Source organism: Falco peregrinus, chromosome 13, assembly GCF_023634155.1.
Source record: "Falco peregrinus isolate bFalPer1 chromosome 13, bFalPer1.pri, whole genome shotgun sequence".
In the NCBI taxonomy this organism is placed as follows: domain Eukaryota; kingdom Metazoa; phylum Chordata; class Aves; order Falconiformes; family Falconidae; genus Falco; species Falco peregrinus.
The window spans coordinates 8,981,068-9,002,819 of NC_073733.1; the positions used below are offsets into that span (position 1 = coordinate 8,981,068).

At 40.6% G+C, this 21,752-nt stretch overlaps 1 protein-coding gene across 2 annotated transcripts in view; it reads left to right on the forward strand.

Moving 5' to 3' along the window:
* The window catches only part of IL1RAPL2 (interleukin 1 receptor accessory protein like 2), a 393,210-nt gene that overhangs the window by 353,270 nt on the left and 18,188 nt on the right, over positions 1–21,752 (forward strand). For both annotated transcript variants that reach the window (XM_055818354.1, XM_055818355.1), the window contains exons 7-8: positions 10,128–10,257; positions 16,515–16,660. In XM_055818354.1, the coding sequence (XP_055674329.1) occupies positions 10,128–10,257; positions 16,515–16,660 (276 nt within the window). The remainder of the gene's footprint in view (positions 1–10,127; positions 10,258–16,514; positions 16,661–21,752) is intronic.

Genomic DNA, 21,752 nt, shown 5'->3' on the forward strand with positions numbered 1-21,752 from the left:
TTTTAGAAATTAGAAGAGATTAAACTTCCCTGTAAATTCTTTATTGGACAACTGATGAACAATAGTGATTCATTCAATAAGGAAAATACAGGTTGTATTTATTGAACTGTGTTTTATTTTCCTACACACCCTAAATGTTTTCTTTAAATTTAAGTAAATAATAAATGGTAGTTACTTACTGGAGTTAGCTTGGTTAAAATTTTGCTCTGTGGCTGTTGTTTTCCTTTTTAAATCTTTTTCATAACTACAGCCTCTATTTAGAACTCACTGTTGCCCTTACTCAGCAGAGCACTTAAACACGTGCCTAAATTTAATCAACGGGGAACCCTCTCCCTGTTCAGCAAAATGTTTATTTGCTGAGCTTTAAGCACATCAGTCAGTTGTAGATTCTCATCTGAGTACAAGCTGATCTCAGTAGCTGTGTCCCTGTTGGTCCCATTGTGCAGGGGAAGTGAGAACTTGTGTCATCTTATCACAGGCTCTAGCAAGCCCTGTTCCCGGGCATGAGAGGCCACCTGCATAACTGAGGCCAAATGAGGTGACAGTTGTGGTTACATTCATTTTCAGAGGTGATTGGCATCTCTCTCTTCATCCCCCTGACCAGGACGACCCAGCACTGTGTTTGATTTATTATAGGAAGGCTAGGAAAGCTGGAGAAGTAAGAAGGTTGCAGCAGTTATTGCCTTTTGTGTCTGGCCCCTTTTCTTAGCCCTTCTACCCCATTCCTGTGCACTGTCAGGACCGTGACAGCAGAGAAAGGAAAGGACTAAATAAGTCTATCAAGGTGATGTTCTGGACCTTGTTAACCGCATTAACGTTTCTGGCTCTACATGCCTGCTCAGGGCACTATGGAGATATTAGCAAGCTGTTCAGGGCGAGTTAGTTTTTCCATTAATGCCCTTGTACAAAGCTGATGTCACGGTCCGTTCAGATTTACAGGGCAATGTACTCTGTGATTTAAACTTTATTTCATGAGCTAATAAAGAAATATAATGAACAAACATGACAAACAGGGGCTCAGTCCCCTTTTGCCCAGATTAGTGTATCATGTGGATTCACTTATTCACTGCTCAAGTCATAAGGTTTCAGTAGTTATAGCCCATAACTCTCAATATCGTGCACCTATGAGCAAAAGAAAAGAATTAGTTACCTAGCTGACAGTGAGAGTGCTCATCCTTCCTCCTCCATCAACTTGTGGGTGTCCCCTTGTATCATACCAGGACGCATGAAAGCCTCAGCAGTCCAGCTGCTATTCGATTCGCTTCACAAGGTTTTTTGGGTAAACTGATGTTTTATACCCTCCACCTTGGAGGTTTGATCTATACCATTTCCATAAGTTAGTGCATTCTGAGGAAACTTCCAGGCAAAAGGTAATGGCTGCTGGAGACAGCAGTTTGCAGGGGATCATGGTGCATAGTGGTCCTTTAGCTCTGTCTGGCTGCCTGTCCTGCCCACATGGTGCTCTCGCATTGAGCCAGTGGCACTGCTCCCAGCTTACATCAAGCCTTAGCATGAGCTGGGTTAGCCAAAATCTAAGCAGGAGTTGAGTGACCAGTCACAAACTAAGTACTAAAACACCCCGGCTGACTCCCTAGTTTGAAGCATGCATTGATTTCAAAGGGTGTCACTTTGTTTATAGGGCAGGACATCCATAACATGAAGCATGAGTTCATGTTTGCTTTGTCCTTTCTAAGCGAAGAAGAATTATCCATTCTTTAGTCATTGTCCTAAGAAGTTTTATCATCTATTTAAAAATTAACACGAAAGTTGGAAGAAGTTTAGCATAATTTCTTCAGTCTCTTGCAGCCTGCAGCTGGTTTCTTTAGCAACCTTGAATGTACCCTCTGCCTACTAAATGGGAACTCACTAAGACGTACAGCTGGATACCCATTACATGCTCATGTGGGTAAGGTTTGGCATTTGGCCACACTGATGGTGGCAGACCTTGATTAGGTTGTTTCCTCCATGCACTTCCTTTGCGTGAAGCCAGATTGTTCTCTGGAAAGAGATGCTGGATTTCATCCTCTTTTGCCCCTGAGAGAAAAGATCAAAGATGTACTTGCTCAGGAAACTGGAACGTAAGACACGAATGTTCATAGAAAATTTTATGCAGGGCAAGTTGGAGAGTTGGAAAGTCCTGAAGCTGGCAAGAAGCAGCCATTTGTGGCATAGGACCCTACCTTCCCCTTGAACCAGCAGGTTGCTGGGAGGAGACAGGAGCATCTCTTTGTGGTCCATCTCTTTGTAGCTCAAACCAACAGTTGGCTGTTTCTCCTTCTCGCTATGGGACAGTGATATAAGGAAGCAAGTGTCCCTCTGAATAATTTTTTCCTTTCCTACTCTTCTCTTAGAGCAACCCACCTGTGTGTCACCATCTGTTTTGGCCATGTTAAAAGGTGATACCAGAAGAGAGGGAAATGATTGCTGTGACAGCATGAAGCCATACCCATGCCCTGGTCATAGTGAGATGGTTTGTTCCATCTCGCTCCCTGCTTACTTCACCTTAGTCTGGATGTCACTGTTCTGTTGCCAGTGGGCTCCCCCGGCCCTAGGAACTCTACCACCAAGGGAATGCTTTTTAAGTACCTACAGGGCGTTTCTCTTAAATAATATTTCTGTGCCTCAAAATGCACATAAATGAGATTTTCAGACCCTCAGCAATGAGCATGAATTATAGTCAGCACAAGGCAGCTGTCAAGCTGCTTCTGGAAATCCCACAAAGCATCTGTCTTCATTGTAGGTGAATAACTGGAACACTGAAATCCTTGACTCTCAGTTACACCTGAGCTCTCAATGACTAAGATTTCAAATTATGACCCAAAGGCAGTTCTGAAAATGGGATAAAGGATTTTGCAGGATTTAGGTGAGGTTTGCTTTGGTAGGGGTGGGGTTTGGGATTTTTTTCTGGGATGCTTTTGGAAGAAAGTTGCTCTAGGAGATTTTGCCTTTATTGATTAATTTTTAGAACATCCGATAACTTTTTATCGGCAACATTTCAGCCTTGTGGGTGTTTTAGTTTTTTCCCTTTTTGTGAGAGCCACGGTCAATAACCCAGCCTACAAGCAGCACTTGCAGTGGGTCATGATTGTGTTGTTTAAATTAGAAGGCTTTGGGGCTGTCTGGAATGCCAGCAAACACGTTGACTTCTGGTTTTGGCAACAAACTGCCTAGAGACTTAGTTGCTTTGTTTCATGTTTGGAGTTTTGCTGCTTGCTGTTAGTCAGTGTTATTTTTATGCTACTTTTTATATATGCCATTTGCTCACTTGAGTGAGACAGAAAAGCACAAATATCTCATGGCCATGTGTTTTGTGTTGTCTCAGGGCATAAGAAATAAGAGCAGAGCAAGAGAGAAGGTTAGAATTAAGATCATAAACTACAGAGGACAAAACAAGACCTAAAGATCTCTTGCATTTTTCTTGTCAAAGTTTTTACTGGGCTCTTTGTTATTGCCAGACTTGCCTTAGTCAAAAAGTTCTTACATGACTGAAGAGCCCACTTAATGTATGTCATGTACTGCCACCTTTCATTTTTCCTACGTATCAATACAGCTACCAGAATATCATTGTATGGCTAGCATAGGCTGTTCACAACACAGGGGCTTACTTAGGGGAAGAACACCTCCTTTAGCCCATTTCTTTGTAGAAACTTGGAGAATAAATCAATCTTAGTAAAGTATATATCTGTACGTGTGTGGTTTTACATGTTCTTTAACTGAATTTCTGGAGGCTAGTGAGGTTGGATTTCCCTATTTTTCTTTCTTTTCTTTTTTTTTTTTTTTTTTTCCCCTAATGCATTCAGTTCATTAATTCCTGGTTGATCTTTAATTATGCAAATGTTTGGAAGGATCATGTTCAGTCATGAACCTACTGGCTGCTGAAACATTATAGAATTTTCTGTAATTAATTTTTTTTCCTCAGTCAGGGAAAATAATTTGGTTTGAGTATGTTTTATTTTCACTGGATCCACTAATGCTCAAACTACTCACTGAACTCCATGAGACTTTTACCTAAATGGGTTAATGTGATTTAGCACACAGCTAGGCTTGCATTCTGTAGAATAGCCAAGTAAAAGAAGCCCAGGTAGAGTAATTAGCACTGACTTGGTAAATCTTGTTGTACTAAACAAAACATGGAATCTTTGATTAAGCAATGCTGGGAGATGTCCAGGAAAAAAATAAAGGAGGGAAGCGATAATGTACCTGAGGTTTTTGTGGGTTTTTGTAGCTTTGTCTAAATTCAGTAGCAGATAAATCTGTGAACAATTTCGGTGCCACCTTAGCCAGGTATAGAACAGATGCTGAAGACCCTGATGTTATGGAGTGGTACAGCAGCGCCTTGATCTCTGCTGAGGGGGACTGGGAAACACAGGTGATCAGCTGTGCTGGGTGACAGGAGAAAAACCCAAGCATATCCTCAGCTACCTTTGCTGAATGCCTCCTGACTTCTTTAGGAAGTCATCCCATTGCGGATGAGCCCTGGGCAGAGGTCTAGGGCTCAGCAGCTCAGCCGCAGGGTCTGGCACTCAGATTGCAAGAGTCAACTTGAGTGGGCACCATTTGCTGCTGTTGCCATCCTTGCACCCCTGGTGGCAGCTCAGCCTGACGTTCAGCATCAGCCAGCAAAGCAAAACCCATGGTTTGGCTCAGGCTGCACCACCTCAGTGTGCTGCTGGGTTCTGCCTCTTACTGCCGAGCATAAGGGAACAGCTAAGAAGATGTCCTTGCAAGGGACTTAGATAAAATTGACATTCTCTGCTAACTAGATAGAAGCTACCACACACAGAGATTGTTTTTCATGAGTCAAGGTCTCTGTTGCCCCTGGCATTTGTTTTGTGGATAAATTGCAGGCATAAGCTCTGCCTCCCGTATCTTTTTATCCAGGATGTCCTTCTGAAGGAAAAGGAAATGTGTTCTTCACAGTAGTATACAACCCAGCCTGCCTTGCCAGGGCAATTTAAATCACTCTGCTGCTATTTGGCCAGTTTCTAGCACTTGTAAAGCACATTAGAACAATAATGTTCTTGTCAGTGACATGGAGATTTGCTTTGCAAACCTCACAGCCTGCAAAGTCAGATCTGATTCTGCAGACAGCCTGTAGAATACAGTTACTGAGATGTGATGTCACCTGCCTTTCTTGTCCTCTGTCTCAGCAAACTGAAGAAACAAAGCCTGTGAAGTGCCTGCATAACATCTGCATGTGTCAAGAGTGGGAAGCTGCTCCTTTGCAAACACTTCTCTCTGTCAGACTTGTAGGGAAAGAGACACAAGCACCATTATCAGAGAGGAGCTACATGATGCATATGCATCAATGAGAGACTTGGAGTGATGGAATTTTTTGGTGGCAGCAGCGCACTTGTTTTCCCTTCGACGTGTATACAGCATCCAGCCCTGAAATAGGTAAAAGCAATGATGTTACAGTCAATAATATTAACACCCAGCTGGAGCTGAAGATGTAAATCCAGCTAGTGACACGTGCAGGATTGACTTGTGATGTTCCTTGGTACACAAGGAGGTCTTCCTTTGACACTTATAGTCAGTTCTGCCACTAGCTTGGAAGGATCATCTGCTTCAGTTCAGGCTTGTTGAGAGTGGTGTATCTGGCACAAAAATGTGAAAGAATTGGAAAAAATGCTACTGTTTCAAACTATGGGGAAAAACAAAACAAACAAAAAATGCACCTAAGGATTCATAGATGGCTTTGGCAGTTTGATGGGGTTGCTCTGGGATGATTTGCTCCATGAGTGAAAGCCTGAGTTGCTGGAAGAACAAAGAACCAGCAGAATGTGGACATCGGAGAATACAAACTCTGTGTTGCAGCCTTGAGTAGATGCTCACAAATAAGCCACAAAATACAACTACTTGTGCAAAACGAGTGAAAGAAAAAGAAACAATCAATCTGTGTTTTAAAAAAAAATCCCTGAAAAGGTCCTTGGCATAAGCCAGATCTTACGATCTGTGAACAGCTTTTGTCTGCCATGCTGGTCAGTCATCTCATCTTGGCACTTACATTTTTAAAAGACTGAAGAACTTCTAGGTATTTTAAGCTTCATTTACTTGTTACTTGGAGCATTCCTCGTTCAAGAGGGACTGTACTGAAGGATTTTTCATTCTCTTTCAAAGCATGTAGGACCTGCAGTAAGCACATCCAGAATCATGCCTGGCTACATTCTTTTGCAGACTCTTTTTCCATCCTTAACCAGTATTCCTACTGCCATCAGGCAGCTGTTTTGCTTGAATAATTGCATTTCTGTGGGATTCTTATTTTCAGAAAAAAATGCTACAATGTATGGTAGAGTTCATGCAGATTTGTTATGCAAATGGTCAGGTGAAAAATGTACAATAAGATTTAGAAAAAAATGTAATTTCTATTGCCAGTGGTTGTGTCTTATCAGCTGGGAGTTTGCGACAAGCCTGCCTGATTGACAGAGGAGGGAAAAAAAGCAAAAGCAGAGACTTCTGCTGGAACCTGAGGCTTTACTGTAACAAGGTGACCCCAGCAAAGCAGTAGACTCAGTGATGTCTACAAGCAGGATTTTCTAGTTTCTTCCCTTGTTTCTTAAAATACTATCTCAACTGTTGATTCTTAAAAATCTTACTAATAATTTTCTCTGTTTCTGAGCAAATTATTAATTAAAATTGCAACTGATGTGTCTGATTTAAACAGAAATCATTTATAAATGGAAAACTTAGGATAGCATTCATTCTAGGAACTTTGATGTTGTTAATTAAGTGATGCAAGGTGATTTTTTTCTTAATAAGAACAGTTAGTTGTGGAACTACTTAGTGTCATGCAGAATAGCAGTAATGATATGCAAAAGTTTGGGCCTTACACAAGATGAGTTGTTGGAGTTGCAGACTGCCTGTTAGTTCCTTCTGCCTGGAACTGTGTCTCAGTGTGACACCACATGGCTTAAAGCCAGCCCCAAGATCAGGACCTGCAAAGGGCACTTTCCATGCTCAGCACATTTCTCCCCATATTCAAGGGTACATTTAGGAACCAGGGAATTCGGGTATTTTAGTATCTCAGTACTTGGGAGAGAAATGCAGTGAGACATGCTATGTTCTTTTCTGGGTGGGAATTGGTTGGAGTTCCCTGAAAACCAGTAGTAACAGGTTGCTGCTGTGGCCAGCTGTGCCTTAACATAGCAGGAGAGGGGAAACCTCCCTTACGTTCCTTATGGAAGCTTATTTGAGTAGATAAACTTTCTGCAAGGAAGAGCTGTTGTTACCTTTTCTGACTTTGTCCTGCTTCCAGAGTTCACAAAGGTGTGATGAGACTTAAAAAGCAGAAGCTGCTTCAGATAGCTAGAGAAGAGTGAGATGATGTCCTTACCAGCTGGAGGAGTAGAAGAACAGTGTGTGAGAGTTTGTGTTTGGATGGGACCTTCAAGTGTCATCAAATTCCAAGCTCTTTCTACCCAGGACAGATCAGCTCAACCTAGATGTGCATCATTCTGCTACTGAGATAAAAATCAGTTGTTCCATGAGAAACCCATTGCTTACAGTTCCTTCTCATCGGTGATGGGTTTGCAGATGAGATGGGCTGGTTTTTTTCAGGTGTGGCCAGTCCTAGACTTTGAGCTGAAAACACTAATTCACTCTAAAGTTTGCTGTTGACAGTATTAGTTTATTCTGCTGGTTTTCCCTCATGGCAAAGCTGGGAAATAGATCTGCCTGGGCATGTTCAGAGCATGCAGGCTGTCACAGTAAAGGCTACTGATGCTTTATATTGGGTTTGTTTATTACAGAAGCTGTGTAACAACCACTAGGTTTTTCAGGTTTTCCTATTTGTATAGAAAACGTCTTATTTCTTCAGATCAGATGTGTTACCTCAGGATATTTACTCTGCATGTATAGAAATCTTAGACTCACCTTGGAATATTTTCCTTTCTTCAGGGTTTGTTTTTAAGTAAAAATTTGCTGGTTTGAGGAAAAGCACACCCTGTAATATATTTTCCTTGTAACACTTAATGCTTGGCATGGTGTGCCAGGAAAAGGGCATATACTGTCAGTGCTGATACCCTTTTCTTTTTCACATTGATACAATTGTCTTTCTCTATTAAAATCAAACACGGACTGAACAGCCACATGCTAGGAATCACTAAGTGGTATTTAAATAGATGTGTATCATGACTCCGAGGCAAGCGGCACAAAAGACCTCACACCTCATAGGCATCCAGCACGTTAGGGAAACAGGAGATGGATACAGCCAGGGACTCCAATCCTCCCCTCCACCCGTGGAGGGCACACAGCACCTCGCAGGGCTGGGTGAACGGGTTAGGAGCAGAAGGGAACAGACTTCTCCAATATTGTCTTGTAATGGGGTTAAGTGTCTGCCTAGATGTGTTTTTGACTTCATTAGTTAATAAAGTTTGGAACTTTCTTATGATGGTGGTCAATGTTGTGGGATGAATATCCACCTCTTCTTGTATTTTGGACGTTTGAGCTGGTTGTATACAATCTGTCAGCGTCAGCACGTGTTCAGTGGCCAGCTGTGGTACCAGAGTTCATAGCGAATGTGGAGATAATCAAAGAGTCTGTAAAACATTTTCAGGATAAACATTTTCTATTTTTGTCTTTTGCTATTTGAGAAACAGACTGAAGTGCAGTCTTTAAACCTTTTCTTGCTGTATCCTAATGTTTCAAAAGGACTTGTAATTTTGGATCTTGACTTGGAAACAATTTAAAGGCGGCTGATTTTCAGTGGCTGGGAGTGCTGCACTTCCTGACTAATCAGACTCTTTTGATGTGTCTTAAATTGGGCACTGAAATAATGGATAGACAACTGCAAGCAGTTGACTTAGGACAGCTCTTTGGGGGTTTAGGCAAAGATGCTTTAACACACAGCTCTCATATGCTCCAAGCATGCACACAGTGAGTTATCACTGCTGAGTGGACAAGGAGTAACTGATGTGAAACTATTAAACCATGCCCAAGCAACCAATGTGCTCCAAATGACTAGCTGTTTTTGAGAAGTGTAGGCCTGTTCTATTTCAGCATCAAAGGAGTCTCCTGCTGGCACTGAGAATGGCTGGCATAATAAAACATTTCTTCTAAATATGGTAAAATGCATTATTTGGATTTTTTATGCTCGACCCAAGTCCTGGAAGACTCAGCAGGAGTCTCCATTGACATTAAATGAGGTCTGTCCTCCCATGTGAGTTAGTGACTCTGTAGCTGCTTTGTAACCTGGGCTATGCTGGGTAAAATAGGGAAAAAGAAGTGGTTGCAGCAGCTGTATTTGCATACTAAGAGAACAAGCATGGTTTTCCTGAATTTCCTGGCTTGTCTGGGTTTTTTTTATTCTTTTTTTTTTTTTTTTCTTCTGCAGGCAGACAACCATCTGTCATGGCAGTGTAAGCACAGTCCTGAACTAGCTAGTGCAACTAGAGCTGTAGCCAAACAAAAGCCCATCTAAATGTTGAATTCTTGGAGAGAAAAGAAATCTGATTAGTTTCCAAGGTTTATTTTCTTTCTTTTGGATGTATTTGTGCAGAGCTGAAAGGAAGAGTTATTTATTGCTTGAATAATGCTTTGAAGTTTGGTCTTTTGCCAAAAGCCTGTTGACAGTAACATGAGTGTTGTTGGTGCTCACTGGCATCATGTATTACTTGGGGATCTTTAAAAGCTCACTGAACAGCTTACCAAGACTTCATTAACATTTGATTTCTGTCTAAGTGAGGAAGAAATTACTCTGTCTTTTTTACAGGTGGATCAGCAGCAGTAAGCAAGTTCAGTGATTTACTGGCCTCTTAGGGCACGCTCCCCAGTCCTGGTAGAGATCCCGGGAGTCTGACAAAGAAGTCATCTCTTTCTTTTTAACAACCAATCTGACATCCCCTTATGTTGCCACCTTTTCCATACCTTCTCATTGTTCATGTAGTATCTTTCAGGGAAAAATGAAATTATCGATAACCTCAGAGTTTCATTTCACAGCTATTTCCTAAGGTACCAGTCAACATCACCTTTTTTCCTATGGTTTATAGTTACTCCTCTTTTTTTTTTTTTTTTCCCCTCTGATTTTAAGTGGGAAGATTTATCTGAGGTGTTTAGATTTCTTTTAATCATTCTTTCACTAGTAGCCATGACAAAGTGTCTAACACCCCCTCTTTTCTTCTTGTCCTCAGGAAACCCGCTGACCGTGGCCTGCAAAGCTTTCTTTGGATTCAGTGGAGAATCGGGCCCCATGATCTACTGGATGAAAGGGGAAAAATTCATAGAAGAATTAGAAGGTCACATTAGAGAAGGCGAAGTCAGGTACTTTTTGGAGTATTTACTGTTGAAAACATGGTATGTCCCAAAATCCCGTTGGGGTTTTTTGAAAGAGTTTTTTTAATTGGAAGTGGAAATAGTTTTCTGTCTGAAGAGTGATGAATGACTTGGAACCAGGCCAGTGTGAGTTACTCCTTCTCCCTTCTAGCAAATCAACTTAAAAGACATAGCAGCTATCTATGTGCCTGAGAATCTGTTATGAAATTCCCCTGATGGTAGCTGAAGCATCTCTGGAGTGGTTTGGGGGTTGATTTTAGCCCCATGTGGAAATGATGCTGTCCACTGCAGCTGCCCCTTGTGGCAGTCCTTGGCAAGATGACATTCATTTCAGCATCAGTGTTAATCTTAAAGATCCTGTCGAAGACACCATACTTTTTCTCTTCTACTGAATGTCTGCTTGTGATGCAGCTCTCAGTATGCCTTAACTAGGGCTCTCAAAGAGCAGCATTTTTTCCTCCATTCTTAACACTTAAGGAAGAGGAGGAAGTCTCTGTGTGAGAATGTTCAATATCCAACTTGTGCTTGGCCGATTCCAGATGCTGGTTATCATTTGCTGTACCAGTTGTAAAGAAAAAAGACACTTGTATCCCCATGAACATTCATGGAATTTGCACCTAACAGCATCATCTTGTCTTCCTTGTTTAATAATTACCTGATTAATAGCTCTTTGAGCAAAGACTGAGCTATGGTTATGCTACGGACAAGGTTGCCCCAGCTCCTATAGGTACAATGAATATAGATTATAAAGAAAGGCAAGGTCTTTGCACCTTTCATTGCACAATTTTTTGGTTTCATTTCTGAGTTGTTTGTTTCTTGTGAAAGTGATTTTGGACCGCAGGCAGAGAGAGAGACTCCTTTGCTTTATTACCTGATCAATAATTTGAAGTTCAGCCATTTAGCCACTAGTTATTAAGATGTACTAAAATAACTGACCTAACATTGCACCTTAATTGCATACAGATTCAATTTATATATTGCTAGAATGGCTTTAAGTGTGCAATCCTCTTTTGGGCTTCTGACCACAAAATACAATTATTGGAAACTTCTGCCACTGCAAGCAATTGGCATTTAACAACATTGTGTCCTCTCTGGTATATATATATGAACAGAGTGCTTTTGGCCATGTTCTTCCTCTACATCAGAAGGACAATTTGAGGTTTGTATTTAAAGAGCTCTCCAGCTATAGCACAGTTCAAAACTTTTCTTTTATGTGCATTTGTTAGTGAAACTGAGTTTGAAAAAGCTCTATTTGTCCTTCATTGTGCCATATCGTTACACGTTCATGTTTCAAATTAATTTTGTGACAACTCCCTTTTCTCACTCCATTAAAATTCTTTGATTCAGTTTACAGACTTAACGCAATTCAGTGAATCTTCTTTTCAGCAAAGCTACTTAACATGTACCTAATCCTGTGCATCACACCCAGCGTTAAAAACACAGCATTTACCGAAACCTACTGCATCATTGCCAGCAGAGCCACAGTCCATACCTTTTTTCATTTAGAAGTAGCTATAGCAACTACAGTAGTAACTTTTTGCAAATGTTTTTTTCACAGTAACAGCTCTTGTTTATGTGTACCATTGCAGGTATGCTGCTTCAGGGAAACTAAGCAGCACCAACTGTTCTCTGTCAGTGCCCAGAGCCAGCCCACACCTTCCACCCAGTCATGTTTATTGATGTATTTCAAAAAAATGTCATGTATGTTTCAAATTTGATGAGCCATGGTGAACTTTCTGGTTAGATGCTTTTCTCATCAGTTTGCTTCTATATGGTATTATCAGCACATTTCTGCTGATGTTGATAAACTACAAGTAATGGGGAATTGTTACAACCAGACCAAGATATGTCATGAATTGTTCCTTTGGCAAATACTGTAACATTTTAACTCTGCATCCCCTATGTTAAATTAGTTCATAAATGTAGCAGCACTCCGAATTTTTGGTGCTATCTTTACCCTGGACTGTACCCATCCATTGCGTCACTGGATTTGCTGTATGTGATGAGAGTTCAGGTTTGCAGATCAGTGCAGTGTGGGTGTACGAAACATCCATCCCTAGTTTGCATCTTCTAGCATGCATAGTTACCAGTCAATTAGTGTGCTGTTATGAAAGCACTAAAATAAGAATGCACATGACTTGAACATTTCTGTTAAAATCAAACCCGTGGAACGTTTTCTTTTGGTAAGCAGATTTCACCATGAGTAATATGTATGTAGCTCTGGGCTTCTCGTTATTTATTAGACCTTGTTACAGAGCCTTATAATAAAAGGTAACTAATCAGCACTGCAGGACCTAGAGGCTATGAACCCCTTCTGTAACCTGCCTCCTTGCCTTCCCTTGAATTAAGATCCCCAAATGTAAGACATACGTAGGGGGAAAAGGAGAAAGAGGCTTTGCTTGCCAGGTGGGTTTATCACAGCAGTAATAAACATGTCATTTAAATTGAACCAGGGCTATTAAAGAAGGAATCGGAGTCTTTAAGCCTGCCTGCAGAGTTGTCAGTTGTACCTAATTATCAAAGGAGCCCACAGCAAATTTCAACACTGTCCCTCTGCCATGGCAAAGACGTATTTTCAGGCATTACTCTCCCAGCCACCTATGAGTCATTTCTTTTTCTTCTTCATGCAACATTGCAGAACAGTTTGCAGGTGCTTCATAATGCTCAACTTGTAGAGCATGTTTGTCTTTTTTTCACTCTCCATTTTTAAAATGGAAATAGTTTAATTCATTCTAGAGACATGAAAAGAAGTGAACAGAGACATTTTGAACTACAACCTTGTTTCTTCCTACTGATCATCCCCCACAAAAGTCGACTCATGGTTGCAGAATGCTCAGAAAAGATGAAGATGATGTATTCTGTTAGGAGGGGATGATGAGGGATCGAGGCAGAATTACCATCACTGCCTAGCTAATGTGCTGGGCATTTTGCAGAGAACTATGGCAATGACAGCCCTCTTCTGAAAAGCTTGCACTATTCAGGTAGGCAGTGCCTGAGCAGAGAATGAGAAACACGATGCAGGAAAGTGAGAGGGAAGATCACTGTGCCATGTTGTTAGTTGAACTACTTTTCGTTGGAGAGGTACTTATGTACACGCAGGTCTGCCCTTTCATCTGCAGGCTATTGTTAAGGACTGGAAAGAAGGGACTGCGGTTCCTATTCCTGTTCACAGTCCAGAACCTGAACTATATAAAGAATAAAAATTTCCTTTTTGGTAAGTTTCAGCTCACATGTAAATTAGTAAAGGTTTGGAATTAATGCTTTGGTCTTGCAAAGAGAACAAGTGAAGCTTTCTCACGGCCTTTACATCTGTGATCCTACCAAGCCGGAAAATGTGGTTTCAAGGGAAAAGTATTTTAACTTCAGATTCAACTTAGTGCATAAATACATTAGGAAAATACGACAAAAGATTTGAAAAATCTGAAACGTTGGATATTTTTCAAAGAAAACATTTGTATTCTAAATTATGCTTTTGTTTTTTATTCATATCTTACCTGAAAAATAATCAGTAGACAAATTGTGTTGTTTCAGATCAAATAAAATGCTTCGGCTTGAACAAAAAGAAGCTGGTGGGGTTTTTTTACTACACCCACCTCTTCTCTGTCTCCCTCCATCTTGTTTGTTGTGAGTTGTCAAGCGCCATTGATTTACCTATGTATTAAATGATGTAATTACTGCTACAGTGTGTTCATCAAACCAGAAAAAAGAGCTATTATTTTCTCAGCTTGTGGGAGCTGGCACCTGTTGGCAGTGTTGCTGGCAAAGTTTCCCCCAGCTCAGGTAGGGACAGAGCTTCATCTTCTGGGTGTGCAGCATATACTGCTGTGGCTTTAAGGTCTTACATGTTGATACTGTGTTCCTTTTCTAAGGCAAAAATATTGTGCTCAGGGTTCTCTGAACCAACCACAAAATGCAATCAATTAAAGGCCGCACACACATTAAAAAATGTAGGTGCCAACTGTGTATTACTGTGGCAGCAATGAATCATTAGCTGTAGAGTACTGGTTAAAAAGAAAAAAAAAAAAGAAAGGAAAAAAAAAAAGCAGGAATGAAGGGTTTCAGACCCCTAAGAGCTTTTTACACTTTGTTACTAGCATAATGCTTAAGTGACTGTCAGCACTTTCATGATAGATCCCTTTCTGAAGAGTTTTCTTCCTAAAGATTTCAATTAGCATGAAAATAAGTGGAAAAAAATTCTTAGTCCATATGCATATTCTTTTTTTTGCGAAAGCTCCTTTTCAGCTGATCACATATTATTTAAATTTAGGTTAAGGGTCAATCAATTATTTTATTTTAAATAGATTCAGAATAATAGTTTATTTTATCTTAATTGTAATCTGTCTTCAATTTTTCTGTGTAAAATACACAAATTATAGTAAACACAAGACAATTTGAGCATTCAGCGTGCTCCAGGTTAGTGTCCCAGATATCTTCTCTGCTAATGATTTTATTTGTTCCTTACAGCATTTGTAGGCCAAAATTTGTGGATCATACTGTATACCAACAGAGAAAAAATACTTTCCCGAGTTTAAAATATATCACTATATATAGATATGGAATATTAATAGGTAAATGAGAATTTATTTATCTGACCAGCAATGATTTATACTAATTTGTGTCTACAGACAGATCAGGCTTTCTTGGGAGGTTTCTTTTCTGGCCAGAAATAATGCAAAAATACAGTCTTTCTTGCATTATTTTCAGCACTTGGACTCAAGGCCAGAATAATAAAACCCCCACCAATAAATGAGAGTGAATTTGCAAAAAAGATGCATTCCAAGTTTCCAAATGCAACACACATGCCAGTTCTTAAACCAATGTTTCCACTTGGTTTTCGGCAAGTTATGCAGCCATAGGGAAAGAGGCTGAACTGTTGGTGGATGCTGTGATACATCATCTGGGTTCTGTCAGATCACACAAGCCTTTAAAGGCTGTATGAAGCCTTACTGGAAATATGTGGTTTGTAGCAGTCAGGCTTGCATTCTTGATTGTCTAGTACAACGCCCTTGTACTTCACTTCTGTTGCGTTTTCATGTTTGGAGTTTCGTGTTTGTTACAGGAAATGATGTACATAAGAAAATGTGTGTGCATATTGGAAACCCCAAAACAACTTCATAATACAGAACTTTGGGGGTTGTTGTTATTTAAAAATTTAAGCTCTCCAGAACCAGTTTCCATCAAGCACAAACAGAGCTTTGGTTAATTACTTTGTGCCCAGTTGCCTCCCTTCAGCCTCCCAAGGAACTATTTTTTTTGTGAACCCGGATCTTATTTATACCTTTACTTTTTAGTACCATACACTATCTTTTCAGAGAGAAGACTCACTGAAGCACTCTGGGCAGTGGTGAATTCACAGGCAACTGCGAGGGCATCCCACATTTTCTGTTTACCCCTTACACATCGTGCAGCAGTGCGCTAACAGCATCAAATGAATCTGGTAGATTTTCCTTGATGCTACATTTCCTTGTTCAAACGACCAGCAACTTTTCCTTGAGCAACTGATAAGAAGCCTTTTGAGAGACTAGGGCATTGTATTTTTAGACTTAATGTCAGCATCAGAAAACACTTGCATTTATTTTGCATTCTTTTTAATGTTCACATTGGAACAATGACATCAAAAGACTGTACCTCTGGCCTGAAAGTCAGCTAGAACTTTCTGTTCCCTTTGTGGGGATTTTGCATGTCTCTGTCCTCTCAAAGGAGCAGAGAGCTCTTGTTCTTGACACCATTGCCTTTTAAAGTCAGGATCTAGCCCCCCAAAATAGAAGAAAATTCCAGAGTAGCACAGCTCCTTTCTTTGGTTTTCCAGACTGCATTAAAATGTATCACAATACCCAGCCTTTAAAATACTGCCTTATGATTTGCTCATCTATAGCTTAGTAGTGCATATTTACTTATCTGGAAAGTGACTATTTATTGCTGCTTTTAAAGGAAACATTGTTTTTAGCATCTAATTTTGGTGCAGGCGGTGAGCAAGCCACATGCTGTGGTTGTGCTGGTAGCCCCTCTTCCTGCACTTGTTTCAGCTCATCACTACGAACTTGCCAGAGAAAAAAGCTTTGGGTTGTCATGGAAGACACCTCTGTGAAGTCTTCTTCAGCCAGCTCGAGTCTCCTTCTAAGTCCTTCTCCAGGAGTGGGGGAGGCCAGGAACACCGTGTATCTTGTCCTGAGAAAACATAGTTCTTTTGGGAATCTTCCAGCTGTTTAAATTCAGTTAAGCAAAGACTATTTCCTTCCTTTCAGACTCCTCAGAGAACATCTCGGTGAAAAAGAAGTTGAACTGACATTGATCTTTGATGCTGTAGAGGAGGCAGACCTGGCTAACTATACATGTCATGTGGAAAACAGAAATGGACGGAAACACGCCAGTGTTCTTCTGCGCAAGAAAGGTAATTCTCTTTATTTAATCATATGTACTCTCGCCTGCCTGAGCAGCAGCAAGTCAGCCAGTGGCAAAGGTCCTGCAGACCTCTCTGAGCCAGGCTGGACTTCTGTGTGCCTATTTGGAGCTGAAGGATGTTTGTTACAGGTTCAGTTTACTATTTGTGAAAAAAAATCACGACTTTTTCTTCAGGTTCTAGTGAATCAGCCTTGCAGGTGATGCACTTGTCTGGAATACAGTCACCCACAAAGCACCAACATAATCAGTGGAAGTATTCTGGACTGAACAACCTATGAGTCTGACCCACAGTTGGCTGACTAAATCAGAAATAATTGTGTGAATTAAGATGTGCATTTCTTAGAATAGGTACCTCAGCAGTGAGGTCAGATGTTCACATATTTCTCTACTTCCTGGCTTTGCTGTTTAAACAGCAATCTTTGAACAGTTGCCATGCATTTTAATTTCTAACTGCATTGGGAGTGAAAATGTTGCAATGGGAGCTATAAATCAGTGGAAAATTACTCCATCGTGGTTGCTTTGCTTGGTACTGTATCTGGAATTGGGAATACCACTACTGACAAGTTATCTGTAGGAGAAAGGAAACCATTTGGGTTTGAATGTTCCAGGTTAAAAGGTGCTACTCTGCTCTGCTGGTTGTAGAAGTCATTATCATAAGGAGTGTAACTATCTCATTACAGTTCTTATATTTGTTCAGTCACCTGTGCTATTCATAAGTAGGGTGACATTTAAGTTTGATGGTGATCTCTCTAAGATAGCATGTGTTAAGTAGTACAAAAGCAACTGTTGGGAAAACAAAGGCTACACGCTGGGGATAAAGAGGTAAGGGGAAACCACAGAGCCCTCATCCCAGGAGACTGACTGAAGAGTTAATCCACTGTCCCAGATCTCTGCCATTATTGTTGGCTGTAAATTAATTTACCAAAAGAGGAGAAGAAGAAATGCTTTCATGAGGCACACCTGCAGGTGCTGCTCCAGTCCTTTGTGTACTTTCAGAGCACTAAGGCAAAGGACGTGATTCTCAGCAGGTAGTGGGTTGCAGCGTTAGTGTCGGTTAACAAAGCCAGGGTTTTCCATTATCACAGCTGCAGCCAAAGCCCACAGAAGCGTCACCATTTGGAGAAGGTTTAAACATAATGTTAGTACCTGAGCCTGCTGAGATTGACCTCTGAGCCTAGGGTAGACATCACCGTGGGACAAGTGAACTAAGGGCCAGGCAGAGGAACAGGAGAACCAGCCAAGGCCCCTCTGGATGGGGCACCGCCGTTCTAGGAAACAGCTATAGTCATCGGTTCACCTAAAGGCATGCTGGACGCTAAATGCTGCGTTTCATGGCTATAATCTGTATAAAACGAAAGGTGAGGGAGGGGCGGTATCGGGACAAAGAAGAGCTTTTTGCTCTTCTTTCATGTAACCCACAGGTTATATGTGTGAAAGTACAGTATGCAGTCCTGTCAAAATCAGTGGAACCAAGTCCTACTTACACACTTTGCTATGTATGTGAGAGTTTTACATCCTCCCAGAAAGAAGGGCGTAGCATAGGTTATGTTTTACACTAAGTGATGGGATAAAACACAATACGGAAGGTGCAAACCACTCTGAGAAACAAGGGCCTGGAGGTGTGGTGTGGAACACACACAAACGTGTATTTAACATTGAAACTGACAGGATGTCACAACTTTAATTAAGGAATCTGGTCATCATGGTGAAGGATTAGCCTCTTCACTGCAAAAGCATTCTACCTTTCCATCCACTGAACCTCATAAATATACAACTGATAGTGTTTCTATGTTGACGCTGTTAAATGTTCAGCTGTGTTGCATATATTATAATAACAAGCTAGGGGGTTTTATAACAAGAAAATGCAGATACTTCAGAGCTCTGCTGAAATTATGGAAGAAGCACTGCTGAATACAGAATCTGGAGGTGGAAAGGATCACTTCTCAGCTACTATTTCATTTCTCTCTGCACTGTGGCTGTAGAAAGCTTATATTTCCCTCAGGCATTCTCAACAGTTGATTTTCAACTATTAAAGTGTCATTTAAAATAACCACAGTATTTTTACTGTGTCCTTTGACTGCCTGTCCCATTGTCCTGTTTGTTATTTATTAAGTTTTTACAAATACTTGACCAAACCTTTCCTTTCTGCAGCTTGATATAATTACTTCTCATCCTAGCTTTCTCCAGCTTGGATTTGACTGTGGAGCATTATGAGCCAGGAAATACTGCTGGTTTTACTGACCTGTGACAAGTTTTAGGGCAGAACTGATAGACAGCTGTTGACCAGCATCTTTGGTGCCTGTCAAAGAAGGGATCGTGGATTCCTGTTGTAATGTGCTGCAGCTTTCGAAATGCCGAGGCTCCTGGCAAAGAGGAATCACGGATCTCTGGGCCAGAGAACTCTCCCTCCCTCCAAAGCCTTCCAGAGGGCTGCCTTACCCCTGCTCAGCCAGAGGCGCTTGTAGCTCCAGTTTGGCTCCAGGTTGTCACAGTGCTGTAGGTCATGTCTGCCCCCTCTTCAAAGGTGTGATTGCAGCATATCAGGTCTACACAACCCAGCATGAGTCATGAGTCTGCTAAGCTAGGAAGGCTTGGATAAAAAAACAAGGAATAAACCCCAAATCCAAGTTATAGCTGTTGTATAAGAGTTTCTAGAGTTAGTTCTTGACATCAGGAGGTTATTTTTAAGCACGTACTTTGCTTTAAGGAAGAAAAAGGATCTGTTCAAATATTTAAGGTAAAATTAAGGTAAAATATGTTGAAGTCTTTTACTGTAATTAGTGGTATGGTCCTTACACATGCTTTTGGAGAATACAGAAGTGCAGTTTGCACAGTGCCAGTGTACTGGTAGCCCCAGAGCACGCATCATCATTTAGGATTTTTTTTTTAAGTTTTTTTTTTGACTGAAAAAGAACCAAATCCAGTTTTGAACACCAAAAGCTACCAATGCAAAGACAGAATCGGGCATGTCCCTGAGATCTGAATACCACTGCCTGCTATCTTCCTCACTGACTTCATTCAGGACCACATTGTTACTTGCTTTCAAGCAGTTCAGAAATAAGTTCCGGATGATCCTGCATTTGCTTTTGTTTTTTCCTCCATTCTGTCCTAGCATGCTTGGTGCTCAGATTACGTGGAAGCACAACATACACCTACTTGTCCCTTAGTTGTGGAAATACTTCTGGATTGCCTTCAGATTAATTTGGAAACAGTCCAGTATTTTAGTGACTGAAGTCTGTACAGTCTATAATATAACTGTCCTGGAACATTAATAACTTGTCAGGAACTGCAGAATAAAATCAAGCTGTGCTTTTAGTGGAAAGAATTTAGGTAAAAGTAAATATTATAATGATGTTTCCTCACCATTTATTTCAAGGAGGCTGCCTTTATTGAAGACATGCAGGAAACTAATTTTTTGTGGGGTTTTGTTGATACTGGTACAGTACTAAATGATGAGGAACCTTTTAAAATATATTTGTCTCTCATTTATTAGGTGTTATGAGACTTCTAGTATTTTAAAGACCATAATCCTATGTGATGCATTGTAGCTAAGTCCTTTTATATTATTTTACATTAGAAACTATCAGAATATTACTATTTACTGCTTTTTTGTCACTATTATAGCATAAAGCCCAGACTTAACCCCTTTCCTTGGGTGTGCTGCCTTCCCTACTTACCACAGCGAGGACACATGAGGAGTAAGGCATTAATCAGAGGCAGAGACTAAGAGCTGGAAGAGGCAAAAAACCTGAACATTCTGGATTTTTTTTCATTGCCTTTACCTTGGAATGGAAATAAGGGGCCCAAAAGACTTGGCTTTCTGCATCCTTATGTCTGGATGCTAGGAGAGTTTGTGGGGCAGTAGGACAAATACTGGACATGCAAAAGCAGATTGATTCTGCCTTTTGAGCTGGATTTTATGGTTTTGCTCGATACTGTACAAGTGAACAGAAGTCCTTTGTGGGCTGCAGATGATGATGATCAAGGCTTAGCATTTTCTGTCCTTGCAAGCCGGCAGCTTTGCCATCATCTCACTTTCCTAGCAAAAAAAAGATTCATACCAAAAAAAAAAAAAGTTTTTTTTCCTTGAAAAGTGATTTTAACCAACTCTATTCTCCTTTTGACAAGATTTATCCCCCGAGCATATGCTAACTTTATTGTTCAGTGTAATAAAAGTCCCATGAATTCCCTGGGTTCTCAGAGAGATGAAATAGCTATTATGATAGACTTTTTCCATCTATTAGTCCGTGACTTCTTACCACACAGACATCAGAGATACTGTAAACTGAGAATAGTTTGACATCTGATGTTAATTACTGAAACACAAGGCATGGCAAGGCAAGAATAACCCCAAAAGATACACAACTAATTTGCCTTTTATCTTGAAAAATGACACAAATGACATACCAGTAATTTTTTCTGACCTAAGTTTTAGAAGCGTAAAGATCACAAAAACTGTCTTGCCTCTATTACAGTTTTTACATCTTCACATTGCATTTATAACAGCAGCAAATATCTTCGTGACGTCTTATCTAAACTAATATAGGCTGTTAGAGGTAACTATTGTCAAATTGTCATCTTTTGTCTTTTATGGCTAAGCAATATGCCAAGTGGTGTGGCAAGCAATATTGTGTTCAGAGGACATTTCAGGCTACAGAGCAATGCTGTTAAAGTTAGTGTCTTACATCAGGTAGAGCATTGGACTGGTATTCAGGGGGTTTTATCCCATTCTGTTACTGGTTTGCTGAATGACCTTGAACATGTTGCTTCACTTTTCTACGCCTCTATTTCCCCAGCTGTAAAAGATGGATAATCGCCTTTGGATGAATTTCTGAAGTTCTTTGAAACAAACTGCTTGTGATGTTTCCTAACAAAAGCATCCCAGTAGGAAATTCTAACTAGCGCTAGTTCCCATTAAAGTATAATGTGTACTAAACAAACATGTGAGAACTCCGTTAGTAGCCATCACAACTCAAACAAAGTGGCTCTTAGCAGCCTGATCTGTGCTTCTGGCACCTCACACTATCTTGGGCATTCCAGATGCTCAATTCACTCTCCAGTGATTCAGCTGAAGTCCTGGC